General features: G+C 39.5%; 1 protein-coding gene across 9 annotated transcripts in view; it reads right to left on the reverse strand.

The window, feature by feature from the left end:
* Positions 1–108: 108 nt before the first annotated feature.
* Positions 109–25,579, reverse strand: part of PRPF18 (pre-mRNA processing factor 18) — a 49,707-nt gene continuing 24,236 nt past the window's right edge. For 4 of the 9 annotated variants that reach the window (XM_021696702.1, XM_044914999.1, XM_021696700.2 and 1 more), the window contains 6 exons: positions 20,969–21,115; positions 19,330–19,398; positions 17,093–17,233; positions 16,887–16,958; positions 14,417–14,572; positions 109–1,465 (listed from right to left, as the gene is read on the reverse strand). In XM_021696702.1, the coding sequence (XP_021552377.1) occupies positions 1,385–1,465; positions 14,417–14,572; positions 16,887–16,958; positions 17,093–17,233; positions 19,330–19,398; positions 20,969–21,115 (666 nt within the window). In that variant the 3' untranslated portion in view covers positions 109–1,384. The remainder of the gene's footprint in view (positions 1,466–14,416; positions 14,573–16,886; positions 16,959–17,092; positions 17,234–19,329; positions 19,399–20,968; positions 21,116–25,579) is intronic. The other 5 variants (XM_044915001.1, XM_044915002.1, XM_044915000.1 and 2 more) reach the window with 4 other exon arrangements.

The raw sequence follows: 25,579 nt of genomic DNA on the forward strand, positions 1-25,579 counted from the left end.
GGTGTTACCCTGACTTGAGCACACACCGCCCCTCGGCACAGGGCTCAGGAACGCTACTGCAGTAACACTCTAGGAACGAGGACACAAGAACCAGTACCCACTGAGCTCTCATTTGCCAGGCAGCGCACTAAGCATTTTATTTGACTTGACCACCACAGCGGCACACTGAGGTGTACGCCCCAGGGCCTCGCGACCGTTTGCAGACGGGGCAAAAAGGAGGCAGAGACAGGCTGAGTGACGCCCAGGGTCTCGCACTTGTAGGGGGAGAGCTGGGACCTCCAGCTCGGCAGTGCTGACTCGGGAGCACCCCCTTACTGCTACCCGACACTGTCACTCCCCCTGGGCAGGTCGGTTCCATTCACCCACCTTCCTCTATTAACCGAGGCCTCTCAACTTGCAGAGCGCAGCGATTCGTCACCATTATACCATTATCTGCACGGGACACTGTGTGAGATTCGGAAGTCCTCATGTGGGCCAACTCAGACGCATGGCCTACTGTGTCAGGCAGTGACCAGAGTCCCGGCGCCTTGTTCTATGCGCGGTGGCACAGGGCCGGGAGCGGCGGTCCACCGCGGGCCCTGCAACAAGGAGACTCACAGGCAGTCCTAGTCTGGGAAGAACCAGTGGTGTCACAACGTCCCCATCCTTGGCTGGCTTGACAATCCACTGCCCCACCTTGAACCTTGAGGCACTGGGCTTCCTTAATTTAAACTTCTGTTGGTATAATATACCATCTATTTTGAACTGCGATTTCCTGTTAATTCTTCTGTCCCAAAGAGATGACAAATACTAAAATTTACACTCCTTAGAAGGTAAAAGCAAGCCTTGAAATGCAAGAAAAACAACACTTGAGTTAACAGTAATAACATTTACATTCCAATTCTACTGCAAGATGGCAAAAGTTCAGCAACATTTAAGGACTATAAAGTTTCATTAAATGGTTCCATATTTTTGTTGAAATATATAAAAATATTTTTTATAAATGCTACATAAAAGACAATGTGAAAATTACCGTATTTTACAGAAAGAAATTAAGTCCATCCTCAAATGTTCCTTTTCAATCCTCTAAGTGCCAGCTTGTAGGTCTAGAGGGAAGACATCATTTTAGACCCCCTTCTGGGACAGTTGTCTACACATTTAAATTCGAGGAAAAGTCTTTAGAACTTAATTTTTTGACTATTTAAAGTAAATGACACAAAAATCAGTTTGCAGCCAGATGTGACAGGAGAGCCAACACCGTTTCTTAAAACCAAGAGAGTAGCGTTAGGTAGAACTCAAACACAGGAAACCGCATTATTCTTCCCTCGTTCCTGTTGGGAATTCCAGAAGTCCGTACAGCACGTCCACTTAAGTTTCTCGTTACTTAAGACACCATACCCAGATTTCACAGTGCGTTGTACTCCACACATTTTGATGGATCTGTAGGAAAGTGCTTCTGGCAAATGGTCATTAACCTCTTCAATCCCTAAGAAAATAAGAATAAAGACTGGTTATGAATAGCTGAACTATTCTGAATTGCCCTTCGCTTTACTCCCGGGTTTACCAATGTCCCCATGGGAACGTAGCAGTCCCCAGCACCACCACTCAGATGTACATGGAGAGAAATGTTTATTCACATGCACCCAAGGTACATACAACATAGAGCGAAACTGTCCACAGTAACAACAAAAGTACTGGCAACAACCCAAATGTCCACGAGAAGAGAATATATGAATAAGCTTTAATATGCTCACCAGTGGAACATTCTACAGCAGTAAACGTGAATTAAGTAGAACTCCAGCAGGTTCCAACAGAGAGTGAAGCCCCAAGTGCCCCGCTTGTGCACCCACGCTAGGTACCCAGACAGCAGCTCTCCTGCGTATCTAGCAAGAGCCGCTTATGTACCATCCTTGCAAGAACTGAGAAAAGAGCCACTCAAATCATCTTCTGTGTTCATGGGGGAATTCTGTTGATGAGGGATTCTGGTTGAGAACAACTGATACACATGCATCTTAGAAACAATGTTGAATGTAAAGAGCAAGTGGCAAAGGCTACATTAAGTATAATGTCATTTTAATAAAACTGAAAATCAACTTGAAAGAGAATATATGTCTTATAAATACACACATAATGTGGTAGAATTACTTTTGAAAAAGCAAGGCAATGACAAATTCAGACTAACAGTTATTTCTGGGGTAGAGGAGGAAACAGTCAAGGATCTTCAGAATGTTCTAGTTCTTAAGCTGGAACAGGTCTCTAGATAGGTTTTTTTGTTTCTTTCCTAACTTACATATTACATGTATTCTTTTGTATTACCAAATATTACATGATAAAAACGTTCTAATGTAATCGTAAGAACACAATACAACATCCCAAACCTAACCCGGCTAATCCTTCAGAATTTAGTCGAAGGATCCCTGTACTGCCTCTGTTCTGTACCTCTGGCATCTGTCACCAGACTCTGATTCTTTTCAGGCAACTATGACACACACAAATTCGGATCTCACAAATTTCAACTGCTTTTATTTCTTCTGCAGTGTGGCCAGTTCTTGGCCAATCTGTAACTTTGTAGCAACTTTTTAAATTGTTGACAAGAACTGTCATTATTAGAATTCATTCGGTCTCTTTCAGCTCACCCTTCACAGATCCTTCTGTGATCTTTCAACATCCTTAGTTGGCATTTGGCTTTTAGTTACCCATCTTGGCTTTCTCATCCACCACTGAGCAAACATACCTCTAAGTCATTATCCAAATTCACGAACAAGAGAGGGACAAGAGTAGAAACCTGCAGCATGCCACTACAGATCTCTCCAGAACAATTGTGGGAAAAGCTCTGCCAGCAGCAGTGAATCCTATCAACTCTTCCGTCTACCAGTCTACAAACTTCTTTGTTTACAAGGAGACACTCTGCCCAGTGTTTTATTGCAATCTATATATAAACCACCACCACCAAGCATAGTGGAACTTAATTTTAATGACTCACAAGGCATTATTCGGCACAAATCAGTTTAAGGTTTCTCACCTTGGGTTTGCAAAAACTGAAGCCACCCAGTCCCTATCATAGTAAAGAGAACAATGAAATCCTATCACAGGCCAAAGGCTGACTATGGTCAGAGCTCTACTGGATACTGAATATGAAAATGTATACAGCACACTGCCTGCTACTTAACTAGGATTCTCTCAGGATTATCTTTCCTCAAAATGATACAATGAAATAGCATCGGCTCTTAAACAAGGAAGAGCTTCATGACCTAGCAGGAAAAGCAGTGTGTGGCTATCATTATACAAGGCAATAACAGAAGGGCATATCTGGAAGTCTGAGGAAGGGCAGAACGCAGCCTGAAAAGGCACACTGATATAATGGGGACCTAAATCATCGTCAAGCATTTAGAACTCTTATTCTGTAATCACCTAAGTAGGCAAACAACGCTTACACTCAGGGAAATCACCAAAAGCAAAACAAAACCACCACCAAAAAAGTCCCTGCAAAACCTCTTTGGTGTCACAGTTAACTAAACACAAATACACATCCCTTCCAATATAAACTGAACTATAATCTAACACATTCGACATCCGAGGGTCATGATTTTCAAACATCTTAAAGTCCTTCATAGATTCGAAGAGTGTCCACATTCTGCTACTTAAGGAGTGTGGAGGAAGGTTAGGTTTCAGCTGATTTCCAAGAAGACCTCTGCAGGCAGTGCAAAGAGAGACTGTGTCCTTCGCCTTGCTCCTCATTCATGTGTTCTCGGGGCCGGCCCGAGGATGAAGACCCTTCCCTCTCACAGTCCCACTTCTCCTTCTGGGAGTTCTAACCATGTCTATGCAGACATGTGATCTGTAGCCATGGGGATATATGTGATGGCACTGGCCTGGCACCTGACATTTTCTGAACGAAGAGGTGAGAAGGAAGAGGGCTGGCTGAGAAAGCCCGCCCCGACGAAACGCAAGCAGCCTTAGCTGGCCGCAACACAGCAAGAATGATTATGAGCGAATACAAGGTCAACTGGTGTTCAGACTGCTGGAGGCAGTTTTCCCTGTAAGAAATGGAATCTTGGCTGTTGGATCCTCATAGGAGATATCTGTGATGCTTACTTAACCTCACTAAGCAGATTCTAGGATTTAAAAATAAATACCAGTATCCTGTCTGAAATCTTAGTGGCCAAAAGGTTGTGAAATTCAACAGTCTGAGTCATAAATAGTTACCAGGAAACACTACGATTCATTTTTGCAGTAAGGACTCCTAGTACGCAGCACAAGTTTTTCAAGGGGCGTAATGTCAGGACAGCATACGGTTATTTTCCAAATGGAAACAAATCTTTTCAATTAGATCTCCCGGGATTTCTGTTTCAAATTGCTTGAGGATGCTTAAGCCAGTAAGACAATGAACTGCTTGGCTTAGCTTACTGCAAACAGCTTCTTAAAACTGGTGCTACTTTTAAATGTAATTTTTATTCCCATGAAAGCAGTACATTTATTTAAGAAATCTTTATTCAGGGGCTACAGTGTGCCAAGCACTGTTCTAGGCTGAGAATACAGGGAACAGAGCAGACAAAAATCCCCACACTCATTGAGATTATCTTCTAATGAGAGAACACAGCCAAGAAACAAAAGGAGTACATAGCACACCTAACGTTAGATGATAAATGCTATGGCGAAAAATACAGCAGGGAAGGGGTGTGTGTGGACATGGGGGGTGGCCAGCAGAGCTCTGAGCAAGAGAGCATCATAATCGGATTCATATTTTAACTGCATCGCTCTGGGTGCTGTGCAGATACTGAAGAGGGGCAAGGATACGGGGCGCCTGGCTGGCTCAGTCAGTAGAGCATGCGACTCTTGATCTCGGGGTTCTAAGTTCAAGCCCCACGTTGGGTGTAGAGATTACTTAAAAATAAAATCTTAAGGGGCACCTGGGTGGCTCAGTCGTTAAGTGTCTGCCTTTGGCTCAGGTCATGGTCCCAGGGTCCCAGGGTCCCAGGATCGAGCCCCGCATCGGGCTCCCTGCTTCTCCTTCTCCCACTCCCCCTGCTTGTGTTCCCTCTCTCGCTGTGTCTCTCTCTGTCAAATAAGTAAAATCTTTAAAAATAAATAAATAAATAAAATCTTAAAAAAAAAAAAAAGAGGCAAGGATAAAAGCTCAGAGTCCAGACAGGAGACGCTGCAGTAACCCAGGGGAGAGAAGCTGGTGGCTGAGCCCAGGTGGCAACAGTAATGGTGTGGAGAAGGGGCCAGACCGCAGATATACTCTGCGTATAGAACCTTCAAGGTTTGCCGACACACAGGTTATGGGCTGACACAGGAAAACTATGCCATGTTTTGTGTATACCTAATTATTTTTTTGAAGTCATATATTACTTAAATAATGGCAGTTCTCTGCCTCAGCCTTTCCAATCCCTAATTCTAGCACCCCAGAGGCAACCACTTTAAATCTCGTGTTTCTTCTGGTATTTACTGCCATCTTTCTAAATATTGAGACAGTGCCTCATTTTTCTTCTGTCTCAAAATAGTCTGTACTGACTTCCTACTGTGAAAGCGGACATTTAATCCTCTTACACCACACCCACTGGCCCTTCACAGGCACACACATCTAAAGGCGTTTCTCTTCCCCACCCTCCCCAATCACAATTCCTGGTGAAGGCAACATTCAGGATTTACTGCAGACTGTCTACACAAATATTATCCAAAGCAGAGCCACGTGGTATATTATGACGATATCCCCTTTCATATTTGTCTCTTTGTGTTTGTTTATGGAGATACCACCAATTCATTCTCCACCAGCAGACTACACTCCGTATGACTGAACGTAACAGGTAATATATCTGTTCCATTTTTCTCCTGGAGCCCTCCACGTGTTCCAGAACAAATGAATTCCAGATATCTTTGTACTGCTACTATCCTAGAGCATCCCTTCACCTCCAAACTGGCAGTTCCTTTTGATCCACTCTTGTGCTGGATCTTGTTTCCTGGATCTTTTTCGTTTCCCTCCGTCACCGTGGTGGAGCGCGTCCTCGAGTAGAGGCAATCTAACACAGTGGACTTCAGATTACCCAGGTTCAAGTCCTCACTCCACCACTTCCTAGCTGTGGAACCCTGGGAACTAACTTCTCCATGGCTCAGTTTCTCTACTTGGAAAACAGAGAAATTGTATCATCAACCTCATATTGTTGCTCTAAAGTGCTAAAGTGAGGCACACAGTGAGCACTATGTAAATGTTAGCTATAATAATGATTCCAGAGAAGGATATGTGAGAGGTCACAGTCTGAAGACATTTTGAGACTCGTCTAAAAATATCTTTAGCCTATATTCACACTTAACGGATAGTTCAGAGAAGAATGTTAACTGAGTTGAAAATTACTTTCCTTGCTATGACACAGGTACTCTTCCACTGTCTCCCAGCTTCCAGAACTGTTAATGAGAAGTACGATGGCATCTGAATTCCTGAGTCCCTGTAAATGACCTATTTCTTTTCTCCCAAAGCATTTAAAGTCTTTTTTTTTTTTTTAATCTTTGGCCTTCCAGTATTTCATTATATTAGGTCTTGATGTGAGAGCTTTCCTGTTCATATGCTATGTATTCAGTGAAAGCTAGGATGCTTTTCATTCTAGACACTCATATCCTTCAGCTCTGGGAGGTTTTTCTGCATTCATCTTTATTTCCTACCCTCTAATTTCTGTTCACTTTTTCCTGGAATCTGAATAGTGCAGATCTTTCTAGATGGACTCCCTCATTCTCTTATCCTTCTAACTCTTTTAACTTCTGAATTTCTGCTATAATGTTTAATTTCTAAGAGCTAATTTTGATTCTCTATTCTTTGTGGCATACTGTTATTTCATGGTTACAGCCTTAGCTAAGGATATTAAGCAAGCTTTTAATTGAAGGGTTTTTTTTTCCCCCGTTCCTTCTTTCTCTGAATTCCTTTTTTTCTATGGTTTATTGTGTCACTTTCACACTGTAAACTTTCCCTAAAGGTCTGATGATCCTAGGTGAACATTCATATTTACGAATAAGGCACTGAAGAGCTAAGGGAAACTCCCTGAATGGACAGGGTTTGTCAATGGAGCTTCATTACGGCAGAAAGCTAGTTTTTTTTTTCATTGGAGGACTACTGAGTGTCAATAACTGCCAATCTTTTCTCTTGAGTCAGTTCAAAGAGAAGAATCCTCTCAATTCCTGAGTGGGAAGGTAAAAACCCGGCTTCCAGCATCACAGAACCAGGGCAGAATAGGACCTACAGGGCTCATCTGCCAATACACAGGCTCTCAGTTAAGTATACTGTTTTCACTACAGCATTACACCCTTCCTGAACAGTACAAATCCCTCAGGAAGTTAACTAGCTTTCTGCTAGAGAAGGGCCCACTTGGGTAAAGGAGAAGGAACCTCTAGGATACTTACCCTAAATTCTCAACCACTCCCTTGTTTTCAGCCCCATCCCATAGTCTGGCCTTTTAGAAGAAGTGCCCAACAGCCCCACATCTTGATCCTTCCAGATTCTACCAGTTTACATTAATGGCTCCTTAAGAACTCCTCCCCACACAAATTTAACCAAAATGATTATTTTTTTCATCAGTATGTTTCTAGAAAAATATATGCATTTAAATAAAAGTCTAATTGATGAACTGTACACTTAAAAATGATGAACGCGGTAAATTTTGTGTATTTCACAATTTTCCAAAAATCTAACTGAAAACGTTACAGAATATTTTAGATAAAGTATAAAAATATCAAATACAGATACAGTTTGGTGTAGTATAGCATGTGATACAGGATACAAATTCTACATAATGAAAGTTGCTTATACCCAGATAAATCAATGAACCATAACATCAACTTGCATCCATTAAAAAATTACCAATTTTTTTATTATTGCAGAAAAGAGTAACTTTTTAAAACCGAACTAAACTACAATCACAATTCTTTCGCTAGACTTGCCTTTTCTTTTATAAACTCTCATTAGTTACTAGGACTTGAAGATTTTGTTGTTCTTAATCTTTGTACTGAAATATAAAGAAGACATTTCATCACATCAATTATTTCTGTCCGTCACTAGTCTACACTCTAAGAACAAAGTCCTGAAAATGAAAGTACAGATCTGTCTAGTGATACAGCCCAAGAATGTGAAGAGTAAGAGATGAGCTCAGTGACATCTTTTTTTTTAATTTTATTTTATTATGTTATGTTAGTCACCATATAGTACATCATTAGTTTTTGATGTAGTGTTCCATGAGTGACATTTTCTACCTAGCTATTTAAAATTCTGTCAATGAGGTGCCAAAGTTCTAATAAAGGAATAAATTAACATGACACAAGAATTAATCCTGACTTTGGACTGAAGGAATACTCAGTTGACCTGAAATAGAATATTCAAAAAACGTGTACTTAATAATGCAAAGTTAACTTCTATAATTTCAACTAACACCCATAGTGAGGGATAAAATAAAAGGCCCATTCCTTCAAAAACTGTCTACAGGAATTCTTTTCACCCAAGATCATTAAAATTGCATTCATCTAAATAACGCATTCTAGCCTTTTAAATAACTTATCTGGATCTTGCTACTTGGGATGATGAAAAGTCCCACTGCAAGTATCAAAAGTGTAAGAATTTTCAGTATCTGTAGAACTTAATGGACACTTAAGCAAAACTGGTAACTTGGGACTAACTCAGTCTGCCTTTATTGTTTATGGTAAGAAGCAGAGCTGCATTCATTTTTCCACTTGTCTGAATACTTCTTTAAGAGAACAAATTTCTAAGGGTGCCTGGGTGGCTCAGTTGTTAAGCGTCTGCCTTCGGCTCAGGTCATGATCCCGGGGTCCTGGGATCGAGTCCCGCATTGGGCTCCCTGCTCCGTGGGAAACCTGCTTCTCCCTTTTCCTCTGCCCCCGCTTGTGTTCCCTCTCTCGCTGTGTCTCTGTCAAATAAATAAAATATTAAAAAAAAAGAGAAACAGAACGTATTTCTAGCTCATAGGCTCACTGTTTCACAGAAAGTAACAAAGTACAATCACAAGTGAGAATTCCATTTTGAAAACAGCACTTGCCTGCTTAGCTAAGTTAGGATTTATACTAAATGACCCATCTGGGAGAAGATTTCCTTTACTTGATTACCAGGCTTTCCCAGTGCAGGGTGATCTTTTTTTCAAGCACGTAGTTGAGAAATAGATTTAGTACCCCAACTGAAATGTGTTTACAATCAGGTCAGCTGTCAGCTGAAAAAGAAACACGCACTGCTTAAATCAGCATTCCCCAAAATGTGTTTCTACTGAACACTGGTATTCTGTGATATTAAAAGGTGATGTATATGATCGATAAATGCTAGCAGTATTTTTCTCTAAAAATTTAATATGGCAGAAAGTATTAAATGGGTCAACAGTATGTTATCATGCAATAACCTGCCTTTAAGAAAGGGTGGATCATAGCCAAGAATGCCAGGAGGTAGCATGAAGCCACATGACCCACAAATGTGACATATACTTTGATGATTAGGGAATGTTTACCAGCTAACCATGAGACTGTATATTCAACATACGGATCAAGTTGTGACCACTCAGTGCAGTGACTAAAGTGTCTGTTTTACCATTTAGGGCAATACATGAATATATTATAAATTTACAAACGTTCCATGAACAAATAAATTTGGCAAATGCTAGTATATATGCCAAAACCTGAAATACGGATTGAAATAACTGAGAGAAAATGTTGGGATGATGTCTTTACTAGAGAATTTAGTAACTTATATTACTGAAAACAACTTGTCAGAGCAGACTGTTACAGGACATTTGCCTTTTGTAATAGTGCAACTCTTAAGAAAAATTATTCAGAATGAATATTACTCCTTAATCATCTAATCCCCCAAAAAATCTGTTGTAACACGGTACACAGATCAATTAATCTAGATATATCAGGGACATTTCAGCCGGAAACAAAGAGCATACTCAAACTCGAAAACCTGATGGCAGTAATTCCAAGAACTTCACAAAGACATGGGATGGGCAGGACACGGGACCAACAGGAGACAGTCTAGTGCCCCAGAGCTAGCAATACTGGGAAGCGGCACCCGGCCTGTGCTCTGAGGGCAAGGAAGGGGGAGGGGTAGTTAACCAAAGCCCAGAGATGGTAACTATGCAGATGGCCATCTGGGAGAAGCTACGGACTTCGACAGGAGGTGCCATCAACCCTCAGTGACCTCACAGGGAGGAAGGTAAGGAAATAAATACCCGAAACCTACACAACGCCTTCCCATCCCTCTCACTGCCTACCCCAATCGGAACCAAAAGGCAAGGGAGCCGGTCAATAGTGTTCATAAAAGCCAGGTTTCTGGGGCACAGGACAAGGTGAGGAAGAGTGGAGAGTGGACCTGCCAATCAAACAGCCACCTGATGTGCATTTCAGCTTTTCCTCCCTCTCGTCTTTACAGACAAGAATGCCCAAGACGTGAACCTTTTCAAGAGAGGTCTTTAAATGACTCAATTATAAAGTCTCTCAATAACCAAGAGCTTACTATAATCTGTATAAAAGAAGCTTTACCCGAATCTGGGCCAAAGGTTACATCTGTATTTGGCAAACAAACAAATTTCTTGAAGTTACTAACACCATTTTAAAATCTAACCCCAGATTTGAGGCTAGCTAATAAACTATACAACTTTTCTTTGATCTGCATGGTGAAAAAACCCTCCCTGTGGTGTGTTTAATTTTTGTGAGGAAGAGAACACTTTTTTTTTTTTTTAAGATTTTATTTATTTATTTGAGAGAGAGAATGAGATAGAGAAAGCATGAGAGCGGGGAGGGTCAGAGGGAGAAGCAGACTCCCTGCCGAGCAGGGAGCCCGATGCGGGACTCGATCCCAGGACTCCAGGATCATGACCTGAGCCTAAGAGGCAGTTGCTTAACCAACTGAGCCACCCAGGCGCCCGCAAGAGAACACTTCAAACAACTTTCACGGTTTAAATTCTATAGAGGTTTGCATAAAACCCAAAGATGAAATCATGGTACAATAAAATAGCCCCTTGAATTGTTTTCAACCGTATTTCCTAACACAGATATTTCTCACCAGGATTTCTAAATAATTATTCCATACATCCAAGATTCCATTAAATGATGTCCAAAAACAGGCAAAATTAACCTATAGGTTAACTTTTGATGGCAAGAGGACTTGGGCTGGGAGAAGGCAGGAACAAACTTCTGGGGTGCTGTTAGAAGCATTCTGTATCTAGATGTTGTCTTCTGTCTTGGTAAATTATGACGCATACCAAGAATCACTGGGCTGTACAATGAAGAAGGAGTACACCTCACACACCCACTGCCTCTTAGAGGTCTACTGTATCTCAATTTAATAAGACAGTTACCCTATTGAAGGACTTCCATGATTACCTACTCAGCCAATATCTTAAGGCAGAAAATGTGTGGGTCAGGCAGTTACCAGAGGGCAGCAAACTAGGGTCCACAGGCCACGCGCTTCTTTCCTAAGTGGAGCTTTCCTGGAACGCAGCCATCAGCTGCTTTCACACCCCAGCTGTGGGGTCCAAGAGGTGCAAAAGACACCTGGGAAACGCAAAGCCTCAAGTATTTTCTATCTTACCCTTTAAGACAAGTTTGTCAACCCCTGACTTAATCTTCAAATAATATATTTAACAGGAGGAGGACTCAAAAGACAGCAAATTACTCCGTTCATCGCCATCAAGAATTTCATAAAACTCTCACGTGGGGATGGCAGGTTCTTTGGCCTTAAGCTGATCAGCACCACAGGTTTATGTTAAGACATAAAAAAAACCCAACATTTTATTTGTCCTTACACAATGCTAACTTAACTTGGTGCCACTGTTTTAAAAATAGAATCTTTTTTTTTTTTAGAAAAAATTAAGATATTTGGCATATTAAAAAAAAAGGTGGAAGATGGAGCAACACTGACCCCTATCCCTCCAAAGGAACAACGAGCTGAAGTGACTCCAGCACCAGTGAGGGTTAAACACTAGCCTCCACCATCCCCTGTTATGACAGAGTTGAAACAAAATGAAATACTGCTTTGATTTTGCCTATATGAAAGTAGGAAAACAAAAGACAGGGGGTCAAGTGTTTCTTACCACTCAGCTCACTTACTACTGTCATGGGCATGTGAGTTTGCAACCTTAGGTTTAAGTAACGGCCTCAAGGGAAAATGGCAGAGCAGAATCAAAGATATCCGAGGAGCAAAAAGGGCAAGAGTTAACGTGATGCTTGCAAACATCAAGTGACAGGGATCTCCCTCACATCTTCCCAGTGGCCCTACTACTGTCTCAGGGCACTTCTGTTAAAAAGCTTTGTCCTATTTTTGCAACCTCTTGTGAGTCTATCTGTAATTATTCTAAAAATAAACGTTTAATAAAAAGAAAACTGTTGTTTCCCTACACTGATTAAAAATGTGTCTTCCTTCCTATACCTTAACTGATCCTTAACTATAGAACAAATTTACTCCCTTTTCTGCCAGAAAGTTCCCCCATTATCTACAGCTCTCTTACCCAGATCCCCAACAGTCTCCTTTCTCAAAGAACTACAAAAGTAACAAGACTTTCACATTTCTTGTCCTATACAATATTCATTCAATCAGCAAATATTTATGGAGCACCCACCTCTGAGTAAGGTACTGTTCTAGACTCTGGGTATATAACAGTGAACTATGTTCTTGCCTTGTGGAACCTACAATTAGATTACTATGTCTAATAATGTAGCATAAGCTACCATTAGACTCTGTAGCAGCCAGATCATACTATCAATTTTATTGCATGTATAGCTTACTAAATTCCCTAATCCTTTCTCATATATACACTGCTCAGACTGTATAGTCAAGCAAGCAGGTCACTGGATCCAAATTTTTTTTATGGTCATCCTTGCTAAATATTGTATTTTTAGAATCTGTTCTTTCCTTCAGTCTGTCAAGAACTTTTGGAATGCCAATGTCTTTTCCACCTTAACACACACCCTACCCTTGTCCATAAATCTGATAAATAAACCTCTCTGTAGAGTCAACCAAATCAGTCATTAAAATGTTTAACAGGACAATATTAAGGTAACTAAGAACCCCACGACATCTCACTAGCATCCACCTAGACATGGATCCATTATTCATTCCTCTGCGGCAACCCGCACTCAACCAGCTATGTGTCCACCTGACTGTATTATCAAATTAACATCTGTCCACAAGAAAATTATTGGGTTTAAGTCAAACACCCTCCTAAAGGTTAGTTACTTACCAATTTTCCCTCATCATCTTGGGGGGAAAAGTAGGATTTTTTTTAAATGGGAAGGGAACAGTTAAAAAGGAAGACCAATGGAAGAAGAACAGGTCATTATACAGCTTCCAAAAATAAATCAGAAATCTTTAAAAATGTTAGATATATTTTTAAAATCAGTTTGAGGGGAAGCGAAAATCATGCCATTCCTGAAAAGCAAAAACCTGTTTTTGAGACAATTTATGTTGTTATATGGACTTTTACAGACACACTGGCTGATTTCCCTACCACCCCAACCCCCCGCCGAAATAAACTTTTTGCCTTCAACACAGTCACCGGTGGTTATTAAAAAAACAGAAAGGTCTTTGAATTTCAACAAGTATATCTGAACTCTATAAGTTCTACAATTCATATTAGGGAGTCAAGCTGAACTATTTGAAAATGCTAATATGTATGAATAAGGCATAAAGCATGACGCACAAGTTAATCTTCAGCACTTGGGATTGAAATCACATAACAAGATAATTCATGAATATGGTAATAATTGCTCTCTGGCACAAAACCTGAAAGCTCGTTATGCATTCTAAGCAAATTTTACATTTTAAGTAAACCTCCTGAGTATCATCTTCAAACTTTAGAATTAACATCCGGCACAAGTCATTGGACACAATCTGGGATATTTGAGAATTTGGCAAAAGTGGCATTAACAGTTGACCCCACTGAGAAAAGTTTTACCCAACAACACAAACAAGTTTATGTGAGGCACAGAGGACCATAAGAAAATAAACTTAACCCTTTAGCCCTGTTTGTGTCAAGAAGGGTCATTAAATGTTACTGAAAAATAATTATATTCATTAAAGCCAGATTTTTACTACTCAGATCTTCTTTTTAACCCAGATGTTATATCTATCTGGAAAATAACAAAATGAGATTTACTGCTAAATAGTCTAAACTTGTCCTTCTTCACCAAACTTTCAAAGCCAACTGAAATAGCATTATTTCAATGCTGAGTTAATTAAAGCACAACGCCTCACCCTGTCTTGTGTCATATATAAAACTTACAAGGTTTCTAATTTTATTCTGTGAAGAGGTCTTAAACATAAGTACTTAAAAGTGGACTTGTGTCCTATCATACTACACCCAATTTGCTATAATTCTTCTCCTGCTCTCAAAACTGACAGTTTGGGAATTGTAGAATGTTAACCTCCAGAGCAATTCTTTCCCTCCCAATTGCTTACCTGAATATATTTCCGCTGTGTTTCATCATTTAAAACATGTGCAACATGCTTAGAAAAAATCTTTTCTCTGCCAGTTCTGGCATGGATACCAACCATGGTGACACCTATGGGCCAAGGGGCATTTCCAATGGCCATCTGAAGATAAGCATCATTAGCCTAAAAAGAAAGTTTAAGAGATTAGAAAAGCAAAAATACTGGGTTGGTCCCAATTTGTGAAGTATTTCACAGCCCTTTATGACATAATTTTCATCCATCTCTTGAGCATGTTGAGAGTATTACCGTTCCCATTATTCAAACAAAAGAAATTAAAATATGAGGCGATGGACTGCCCGGCCCAGGTCCATGGAAAACCAGAAACCAAAGCTAATCCTGTGAGTAAAAAGACAAACATTCCTTTGCAGCCTTTGTGCACTGGCAACTAATACATTTCAGATCTGGAATTACCAGGTAGGTAACTTGATGCGCTGACAGAAACTCTAGTTCGGGTCTCCTCTAGACCCAGTCTTCTCTGCAGGTGGTCACACGCTGAAGATGGAGGCTAATTGGTTTTTCAGAATCCAACCTGCAACTATGTGTGCACAGCCCCGCAGGCCTCTGAAAGCAGTGGGGGCTCTGTGAGCTGGGACTATCATATAGGGTCCACAGCAGAGGTGTAAACAGAGATTAAATACTAACCCTCGAGCCGAATAGTTACAGGGTGAGATCGTTTCACTTTGGCCACTCTACACCTCCCACCTGCCAAGAACGTTAAAAGAAAAGCTACAGAATGTAAGGACAGAACCCGATGAAGACAAATGGCTCTTTTTCTAAACCAAGCCTAGCTACCTAGGAGGAAAAAAAATAAAATAGAAATCAAGTAAATTCTGAAAGACCCCTAGGGCTTCAGGGAGGTTCATACAGTCAGGTCTCGAGGAGATTTTAGTTTTGAAAACCAAAGACCTATGTGATTGATGTGCAGAGTTGATTTTAAAAATCAGGTATTACAAATAGGCTAACTGGAAGATCATTTCTACCCTGAAGACAAATTTGAATTTGCCCTACTCAGTTTTATAAAATTTAATTTTAAAGAACATGTTACACACTTTTATCACACAGATTCTGACTTGTATCACTTTTCGCACTGGATATTAACTGATAAAATGTCCAATATTTAGTTCCCCCAAATTTCTAAAGAAAGCTGTCCAAATAGGTTATTAAAGTTTCTTGGTTTTTCAGCAGTTTACACAAAATAAACTTTCACATTCCTCTCATATGAAAATGCAAAAAGTAACAAGAGGGAAGGCATGCTCACTAGTTGGCAAGTGATTTGATTTCTTTCTGCAGTGACGGTGACCTTATCCATCTATTCCAAGGCAACTGTCCTTACTAAGTACCATGCAACTACTAGAAACTATAAAGGAATAAAATTTATAGGCACAAAACAAAAACATTTCCTTTGCTAAAACAAACTGGCTCTCCAACAGAGGGAGTAAAATCACTACGTTCGCCTCATTAGCCTGAGGCTCCAGCCACCACACGTGCTAGCCCACCCTCTGCTTGAGTACAGAAACTCCAAGCGCAGGAGTAAGCACTGGCACCCCCACTTTTCTGCTAGAGCCCCATGTACTACTCTGGAGTGGTCAGCAAAACTGTTGGCCGAAACTCCCTCCTCTTCACTCCTGAGAGGCACTGCCACTAGAAGCTTCCCTCTTGAGACTCTGCTGATGGGCCAGACGCAGGGGCACATTTCCAATCCCCACTACTGGTACAGCAGGCATTCTCTTTACATTCCCTGCACCGACTGACAGCCTCCCACTCCCCTTTCTGAACTCCACTCCAGGAGCGCTGGGCCACGGGGAGCTCTTTCCTCCTGCCGCCGCCTCCTCCTCGAGCCCATTCAGGAGCAAAGACACCGGGGCAAGGGGAAAAGTCTTCCCTAACAAGGGGTCTGCTATTGTTGCTGTTCTGAAATGGGAGGGATGAATTCTGGTGGCCTTACTTGGAACATTTTCTCATACAAGTATAAAGGGTGGTTAAATTCCATTGTATCGTTAGTACGATAGTTTATCTATATTACAGATTAAGTAGGCTTTTTATAGCTGGAGTGGGAAACTAATCTACATAACATTGTTTCTATGGGAAAATTTGTTCCAAGCCATAATCTTGAACAATCTTTGAAATTCAATCCCATTCATGAAATGAACATTGCCTAGATCCTGTTCACGCTCTGAAGAATCTTCACACCTACCTTAAAAATAACTGAAAAACCAATGTGGTCAGTGAAGTTTATTATCAATGCCTAATAATAAAGCTGACAATGTGAATTAGATAAAAGGTTTTGGGGTGTTTTTTTTTTTTTTTACTATAATTCATTTCACATTTATTCTTAAAGCTCCTATGTAAAATACTCCCACACCAAATGAAGGTATTATGCACACACAACCTAGATAAGCTCATAACCATGATACTGATGCCCAACATGGTAATGTACCTTTACATATTCTCTCTGCAACATGAATTTAATAATATCTGTTATGGATTCTTTAATATCAGCAGGAAGATTCTGGAAAAGAAAAAAAAGCGTTAACTATTTTTGGAAGCTACTGTGTATAATTACAGACTGCCATTTATTCAAACTTTATATATTCTTTTTTTTAAAAAATCAGTTATGTAAAAGCATTTTTCGAGGAACCTTACCCTTTTCCGTAGCTTTCTGAAAAGGGGTCTGAGATACGACTCAGTCTGTTTTTGAGTAGCACTGTTCAGTTTGCCCTGCACACTGCGCTTCACATAATCTTCTCTGGCATTCAGTTCTTTAGCCCAAACACCAAGAAGAAACTGTTGAAAGAATGGGTAAATTTAGACTACGATGCCACCCAGTGGTTCAAAAGGTTTAAAAGTTCTCTAACACACAAACAATATATTATCATATTTAGAGTAAATTTTTTTCTAATCAAAATAGCATCAATATCTAATTAATAAACTATTTCTGCTTATTTTGTCATACACAACACGTATATTTTGTAGTGCTTTTGGCAAGTCACAAACTTCCCTATTCTATATATGTATGTATTCCTAGCTCAAAGATAATCAATTTCCCCCTAACAAGAACTATCAAATTTCAAAGGTAACTTTGACAGAAATAAACTTTTACTCGTATTTCTACTAAAATTCAACCCACCTACACTTATTTGCCATAATACCGTATGTGTTGTGATAATTAATCTTCCAAGAATGATGTTATAATACAGGCATACCCCATGGACACTGCGGGATTGGTTCCACACCACCGCATTAATAAAGCGAGTATCAAAATAAAGTGAGTCAAGTGAATTTTTTAGTTTCCTAATGCATACAAAGTTATGTTTACACTATAATGTAGTCTATTAAGCATAGGATAACATTACATCAAAAAAAAAAAAAGAACCAATACATATACCTTAATTAAAACATACATTATTGCTGGGGTGCCTGGGTGGCCCAGTCAGTTAAGCATCCGACTCCTGATTTCTGTTCTCAGGGTCATGAGAGTGAGCCCCCGCGTCAGGATCTGCGCTGGGCATGGAGCCTGCTTGAGATTCTCTTCCTCTCCCCCTCCCCCCTTAAAATTTAAATACATTATTGCTAGAACAGGCTTATCATCATCTGAGCTTTCATGTCCTAATCACTGATCACAATTAACCATGACAAATATAGTAACAAAGAAAAAGTCTGAAATATTGCGAGAATCACCAAAATGTGACAGAGATACAAGGTGAACAAATTCTATTGGAAAAACAGTGCCGATACACTTGCTCCACACGTGGCTGCCACAAACCATCCATTTGTAAAAACTACAACAACAACAAAACCCCCAAAACAACAACAAAAAAACCACCGAAGAAAACCGCATTATCTGCAAAGCACAATAAAACCAAGCACTATAAAATGGGGTACGCCTCTATTTGGACTTTCTGCTTTTGTAGTAGAGATGATGATTTAGTTAAATATTCCCAATAAAGCACCTGACAAAGGAGAAAGAAGGAAAACAAAGAACAGAAATAAAGAAACTATAACCCCTCCACCCAGCCCTGGAAAGCCACCCTAGTGCCCTTGGGTTTAAATGCATCAAGAACATGGTTTCTAGAGGCAGGTACACAGGGAAGGTGGCGGAGGACATACCCCCCTAGTGGCGTTACCTATGGGTAGCCTCTATAAAGAAAGGCTGTCACTCAGAAAGGAAAATTCTAGTTCACACTAGTTCCCATGCCTATCTAATTCCATGCCATATCCTCAATAGACTGAGAATCTTGACGACTAATATGTTGTATTTAAATTGTTAATACAAGTAAAAGCACTTCTTGCGTTTTAATCTCTTGGCCTGAACACAAATAGTTTGTGAACAAATGCTAAAATGAATCTGGCATTTACACACACTCTACCTAAACCAGTAAAGTAAGAAATGCTGAGGAGAAAGATGGATTGAGCTCATCATAGCAGGAATATGCAGCTATCTGTAGAACTGAGAAAATGAAAAGTCTCTGAAAGGTTGCTGATGGGTTTGCTTTTTTTCACTGCCAAGGTCTTCCCACCTCCTTCCTCTCTTTACTGTCATCACCACTCATAATAGCTTCTGGAACACTCCCTTCACTGCACTCCCTCCTGGAGTGTTTTTAAAAAAAATGTTTTACTCCCCCAACTTCTTGTTCACTCCACTGCTTTGATTCTGCGTGTTTACATTAACAAGTCAGTTTTAAAGTGCAGCAGTGAAGTAAATATACATCTCCTTTGATTAACCTCTATATCCCAGTGCACAGCAATATCATAAACTGTATACGTGCAAAACATGTTTACTGAGGGATTCCCTTTCCAGTCCTTAACCCTTAAATCATCCAAAAATTCAACAACAGTTTTTAACCAACCCAAATGTCCTTTCCTAGCCTAAAAACACGTACCTTAAGGAACTTGGTAATGATATCCATGTCCTTATGATCATCGCCTTTTCCTAAAGATTCTCCCAATGCCTGCAGAAAAACAATGCTTCTGTTCATTAGTAAAGACCAAAAGCTGAACAGATGTTCTCAACACCAGTATGAACATGGACCTTTATTACATATACTAATTTCTATTTTTAAAAAACCTAAAGGAATTTCTAGGTAAGTTAAAAAAACCAAGAAAACACCGATTTGTCATTGAAATTTAGAGAGCAAGGTATCATTTATAAATCAAAAGACAAAAAAAGGGGGGCTTAGGGAACTAATGGGTAGATTTCTTTTTAAAGGAACAGAAACGTTCTAGAATTAGGTTGTGATGATGGCTGCATCAACCTGTGAATATACTAAAAACCAGTGAATTGTATATTTTAAATGGGTAAGCTGTAAAGTATGTAAATATCTCAATAAAGCTATTTAAGAAAAAAGAAAGCCCAGAAATGGTTGCTCACACTATTTCTGTCAAATTTAGGGTCCAAAGAAAGGTGCTGGGGGTGGTAGGAGGAGAGGCACAATTAAAACAACTATGATCTCATGAAGAATGCAGCCAGGAATGAAAAGAAAAGTAAGTTTATGTTTATTAAGCAGTAGAAGCTTTCAACTAAGCCATAATTTCTGCTTGAGCTAGATATTTAGATAGCACAACACAGCTTTTTAATTAGGATTACATGTATCACTCCACATTCAACACGTTGGCAAAAATTAAAAAGCAAGATACTGCCAAGTGTTGGCAGGGCTGTGGGAGTAAAAGGCTTGCACACCCTTCTGACGGGGGTGTGGACTGGTACAGCCATTCCAGAGAGCAACGTGACAGAACCTGGACAAGTTACACATATAAAAATCCAGCCATCCTGCTTCTGAGTCCACAGGGGTTACATACAAGACTATTCATCACAAAGCTGTCTGTAGTAATAGGGAGCTGGGAGCAATCCAGCTCTCATTACAAGGCAACAAAAAGTAAAAGGCAGTGAATGCCACAAAATATGAAATGCTATGCAGGAGTTAAAAATCAATGGTTCAGATATACATAAAGCATCAAGGATGGATCTTAAATACAGTTCAAAGTGGAAAAAAGAAATGTAAAAAAAAAAAATTCACAGTATAGTATCATTTATGTATATTAAAAACACAAGCATACAAAATACTACTGGTTTTACAAGACCACCAACAAATAAGAGGATGCACATCAAATATATCAGAATGTGAGTGGAGAATGAGTAAAGAGGGAGTGAATGGGGTGCCTGGGTGGCTCAGTCGTTAAGCGTCTGCCCTCAGCCCAGGTCATGATCCCAGGGTCCTGGGATCGAGCCCCGCATCGGGCTCCCTCCTTGGCGGGAAGCCTGCTTCTCCCTCTCCCACTCCCCCTGCTTGTGTTCCCTCTCTCACTGTGTCTCTCTCTGTCAAATAAATAAATAAAATCTTTTTTTAAAAAAAGGGAGTGAATAAATAAAAGCACAAAATTTAAAAAAAAAAAAAGGCCTTTGTAATGACCACAGACCATAGTAGTGTGCTCTGAACTGAACAATATGATGAACTCAAGCATCTGCCCCAGAGAATGAAGGGATATGATGGGGTAATGAGATCAGGTGGGTGTAAAGATTACCTCTAACTCTTCAATTGTGGTGTTTTCTTCATGAACTTTCAAATCGTTCTGTGTGTCTTCCTCTCCAGGTTCCTGACCACCCACAAGCTCATTGAGGTACTGCTGGTCGATCTTATCCAAAGCTGCTTTCAGATCATTCCTCAATCCCTGAGAAAGGTGAAAAAATACACACATTATGGAATTTCACTGATGTTTCCCTTTTGATTTTTCACTACTAATAAGTACAATTCATTTTTTTTCCTCCACAGGAGTTAATAAGAGCTTAGTAAAACTAGAGACTCTAAGATTTCAATTTATTACGCAGCTATCATCATTGCCCAAAGTTAATTATAATGAACATATTTAAATTTTAAATAATGTATGCACAATAGCTACTCTGGCCAGAAAAATAAAACATATGTGTTGACCAATCCAAATGAGAATATTCATAAATGCTGAAATTTTCTAATGAGGTCTAGCGCAAGTGAGCAGGTCTCCACTAGAGCCTTCAACCCATTTTCCCAGTTTATTTAAAATGTCTAACCTCACTGTAACTACTCTGAATTCCCTTAACATTCAGCAGTGTCAATAATATGAAACTAGTGTCTCATCTATATCCTAGGCTTTCACTAGGTTTCTCATAAACCAGCAAATTCCACCATCTATTCATATCCAGTTTGTGACCATTTGGTAAAAATAGAAGAAGCCTTAAAGCTGGACCCATACCTTACACCACATACAAAAACTAACTCAAAATGAATCAAAGATGTACATTTAATAGCTAAAACTATAAAACTCCCAGAAGACAACACATGGGAAAAGCTTCATGATATTGGATTTGGCAATCATTTCTTGGATACATCACCAAAGGCACAGGCAAAAAAAACCCCAAAATACAAAAGAACAAAATTGGACTTCATCAAAATTAAAAACTTTTCTGCAAAGATACTATCAATAGAATGAAAAGATCACCTGTGCAATGGGAGAAATATTTGCAAGTCACTAATCTGATAAAGACTGATATCCAGAATATATAAAGAACTGCTACATGTAACAACAACAAAAAACCACTCACTAAAAATGCGCAAAGGTCTTGAATAGAAGACCACACATAAAAGGCCAATAAGCAAACAAAAAGATGCTTAACATCACTAGTCATTAGGGAAATGCAAATCAAAACCACAATAAGGGGGCGCCTGGGTGGCTCAGTCAGTTAAGCATCTGCCTTTGACTCAGGTCATGACTGAGCTCCGCATCGAGCTTCCGGCTTAGCGGGAAGTCTGCTTCTCCCTCTCCCTCTGCCCCTTCCCGCTGCTCGTGCTCTCTCTCGTGCTCTCTCACTCAAATAAATAAAACCTTTAAAAAAAAAAAAATACACACAATAAGATACCACTTCAAATCCATCAGGATGGCTATGATCAAAGATAGTAGTAGTAGTAAGTGTTGGCTAGGATGTGGAGAAATGGAACCCTTCATTGCTGGAAATGTAAAATGGTGCAGCTGCTGTGGAAAATGTACGGCAATCACCTCAAAAACTTACACACAGTCACACCAAGACACATTCTAATTAAAATATCAAAAGGTAAAGACAAGGAGAGACTATTAAAAGCAGCAAAATAAAAACCATTTGTTGTGTACATAAGACTATTAGCAGATTTTTCAGCAGAAATTTTGCAGGACAAAGGGGGTAGAGCATAATATATTCAAAGTGCTGCAAGAAAAAACTTCAAAGCAAGAATACTCTACCTCACAAAGTCATCATTCAGAATTGGAAGAGAAATAGTCTCCCAGACAAGCAAAACTAAGTGAGTTCATAGCCACTAAACCAGCCTTAAAAGAAATGTTAAGGGGCCTTCTTTACGCTCAGGGGGTTAATTAGTAATACTAGAACATATGAAAGTATAAATCTCACTGGAATAGGTACATATACAGTAAAGGTAGTAGATTAATCACTTATGAAGACAAAGGTAGTAAAAATAACTAACTACAATCATTAGTTAAAGGATGCACAAGAAAAACATGTAAAATGTGACATCAAAAACCTAAGATGTGGCCAGGAGGAGTAAATATGGAGAGCTTTAGAGTGCATTCACACTTACGTTATCATCTTCACATATTTCCAATTATAAAATAAGTCACAGGAATGTAATGCACAGTATGGTGACCACAGTTAATGCCTACTTGAAAGTTAGTAAGAGTAGATCTTAAAAGTCCTCACCACAAGAAAAAAAAAATGTATGGTGACAGATATTAACTACACTTATTGTGGGGATCATTTCACAACATACACAAATATTAAATCACTAAGTTGTACATCTGAAACTAATATGTCAATTATACCTCATTTTAAAAAAAATTTACAAATGAGAGGGGCGCCTGGGTGGCTCAGTCATTAAGCTTCTGCCTTCAGCTCAGGTCCTGATCCCAGGGTCGTGGGATCGAGCCCCACATCGGGGGTCCCTGCTCAGCGGGAAGCCTGCCTCTCCCTCTCCCACTCCCCCTGCTTGGGTTCCCTCTCTCGCTGTGTCTCTGTCAAATAAATAAAATCTTAAAAAAAAAAAAAAATTTCCCGGGATCGAGTCCCACATCGGGCTCCCTGCTCGGCGGGGAGTCTGCTTCTCCCTCTGACCCTCCTCCCTCTCATGCTGTCTCTCATTCTCTCTCTCACAAATAAATAAAATCTTAAAAAAAAAAAAAAATTTTTTTTTTTTTTTTACAAATGAGAAACTCTTTTTAGTATCTGGGACAAGCTTGAGCAAGATTAAAATACAGCAGGTTGTAATGAATTAATATTAATAACTAGGAATTTTTCAAGGAATGAAACATGACTAGTAGAAAAATTAAATCACATACTAATAGTTCACATTAGTATTTTAATACTATCTTTGGTTAAGAAAGGAACTCAGAATATAGAAAAGAAATAAATGTTGGTAAAAATGAAGCATTATAAAAACCACTAACTCTAAGAATTTAAGGTTTTAAACAGGACTGAAAATTTTTTGTAAAACTGCTGTGAACATTACAATGGAAGAATATTCTTAATTCATTAATGCTTAAAAGAAGTTAAACGGAGAATGACTGCATGATCCACCAAGTCTACATCTGGGATGTACACAAAAGAAGTGAAAGCAGGCACTCAAACAGGTATTTGTAAACCTATGTTCAAAGCAGCATTATTCACAATAGCTGTAAGGTAGCAACAACTCAAATGCCCATCGAAGCTGAATGGATAAACAAATTCTCTCCATACATATAAGAGAGAACTATTCAGCCTTAGGAAGAAGGAAGGAAATTCTGACCTACACTATCACATAGATGAACCTCTAAGATATTACGCAGTTGGAAGGCCAGTCCAAGGGAGCCTTTGATGACCCTGGCCACAGTCCACATCTAACTGCAATCACATGCGAGACTCCAAGCAAAAAAAACTGTCCAGTTTACCCCCACCCAATCAAACCACAGAACCATAAGAGATCATAATAAATTAAGTTACTAAGCTTCAGGGTGGTTTGTTATAGGCATAGAGGACTGAAAAAGATTTTATTTTATTTTTTTAAAGATTTTATTTATTTATTAGAGAGACAGCAAGAGAGGGAACACAAGCAGGAGGAGTGGGAGAGGGAGAAGCAGGCCCCCCACGGAGTAGGGAGCCAGATGCAGGGCTCAATCCCAGGACCCCGGGATCGTGACCTGAGCTGAAGGCAGACACTTAACAACTGAACCGCCCAGGCGCCCCTGAAAAAGATTTTATAAATTGTTTGAACTCTTCAGTTTTGGGGTGGTTTGTTACACAGCCATAGATCACCACACCTGTCTTTCAGTAACTGAGAGAGCAAATGGGTAGAGAGAGCAAATTAAGGCCACAGAAGATCTGAACACTACTGTAACTGACATTTACCCAATGTATAAAAGACATTTTTTTCAGGAGCCTATGGAATATTCACCAAGACAGACCATCTGCCCAGGTATAAAACAAGATAAAAGCCCTAAAAGCTGTAACTGTTAAGCTTTCAGAGAAAATAAAGAGCATCTCTTCAAAACCTTGGGATAGGCAAATATTTCTTAAGAAAAACACCAAAAGCAATAACCATAAAAGAAAAAAGTGGACTTCATCAAAATGCAAAACTGCTGCCCATCAAAAGACACCGTGAAAAGAGCAGGTAAGCCAAAGACTAGCAGAAAACAGTCACAAACCATGTATCGGTACATCTGACAAAGGACTTGTATTCAGAACATACAAAGAACTACAATTCAAAAATTAAAGGGCAAATAACCCAATTAAAACATGAACAAAAGATTTTAACATGCACTAACCTTATGGGCAATAAGTCTATGAAAAGATACTCATTACCTTTAGTTAACAGGAGGCTGTAAATAGAACCGCAATGAAATACTACTACACATACAAGAGAATGGTTACAATTTAAAAGACTTAAAATAACAAATACTGATGACATTTAGAAATACTTGGCATTTCTTAAAAACTAAAGCACACATTTACTCTTATTATTCAGCAATTCTGCTTCAGATACTTACCAAAAGATAGAACATATTTACCAAAGAGAAGTAACACAGGTCAAAAACAGACCTGTTTAAGAATGTTCATAGCAGTGTTATTCGTAACAGCCCAAA

This window comes from Neomonachus schauinslandi, chromosome 5 (assembly GCF_002201575.2).
Source record: "Neomonachus schauinslandi chromosome 5, ASM220157v2, whole genome shotgun sequence".
NCBI lineage: Eukaryota > Metazoa > Chordata > Mammalia > Carnivora > Phocidae > Neomonachus > Neomonachus schauinslandi.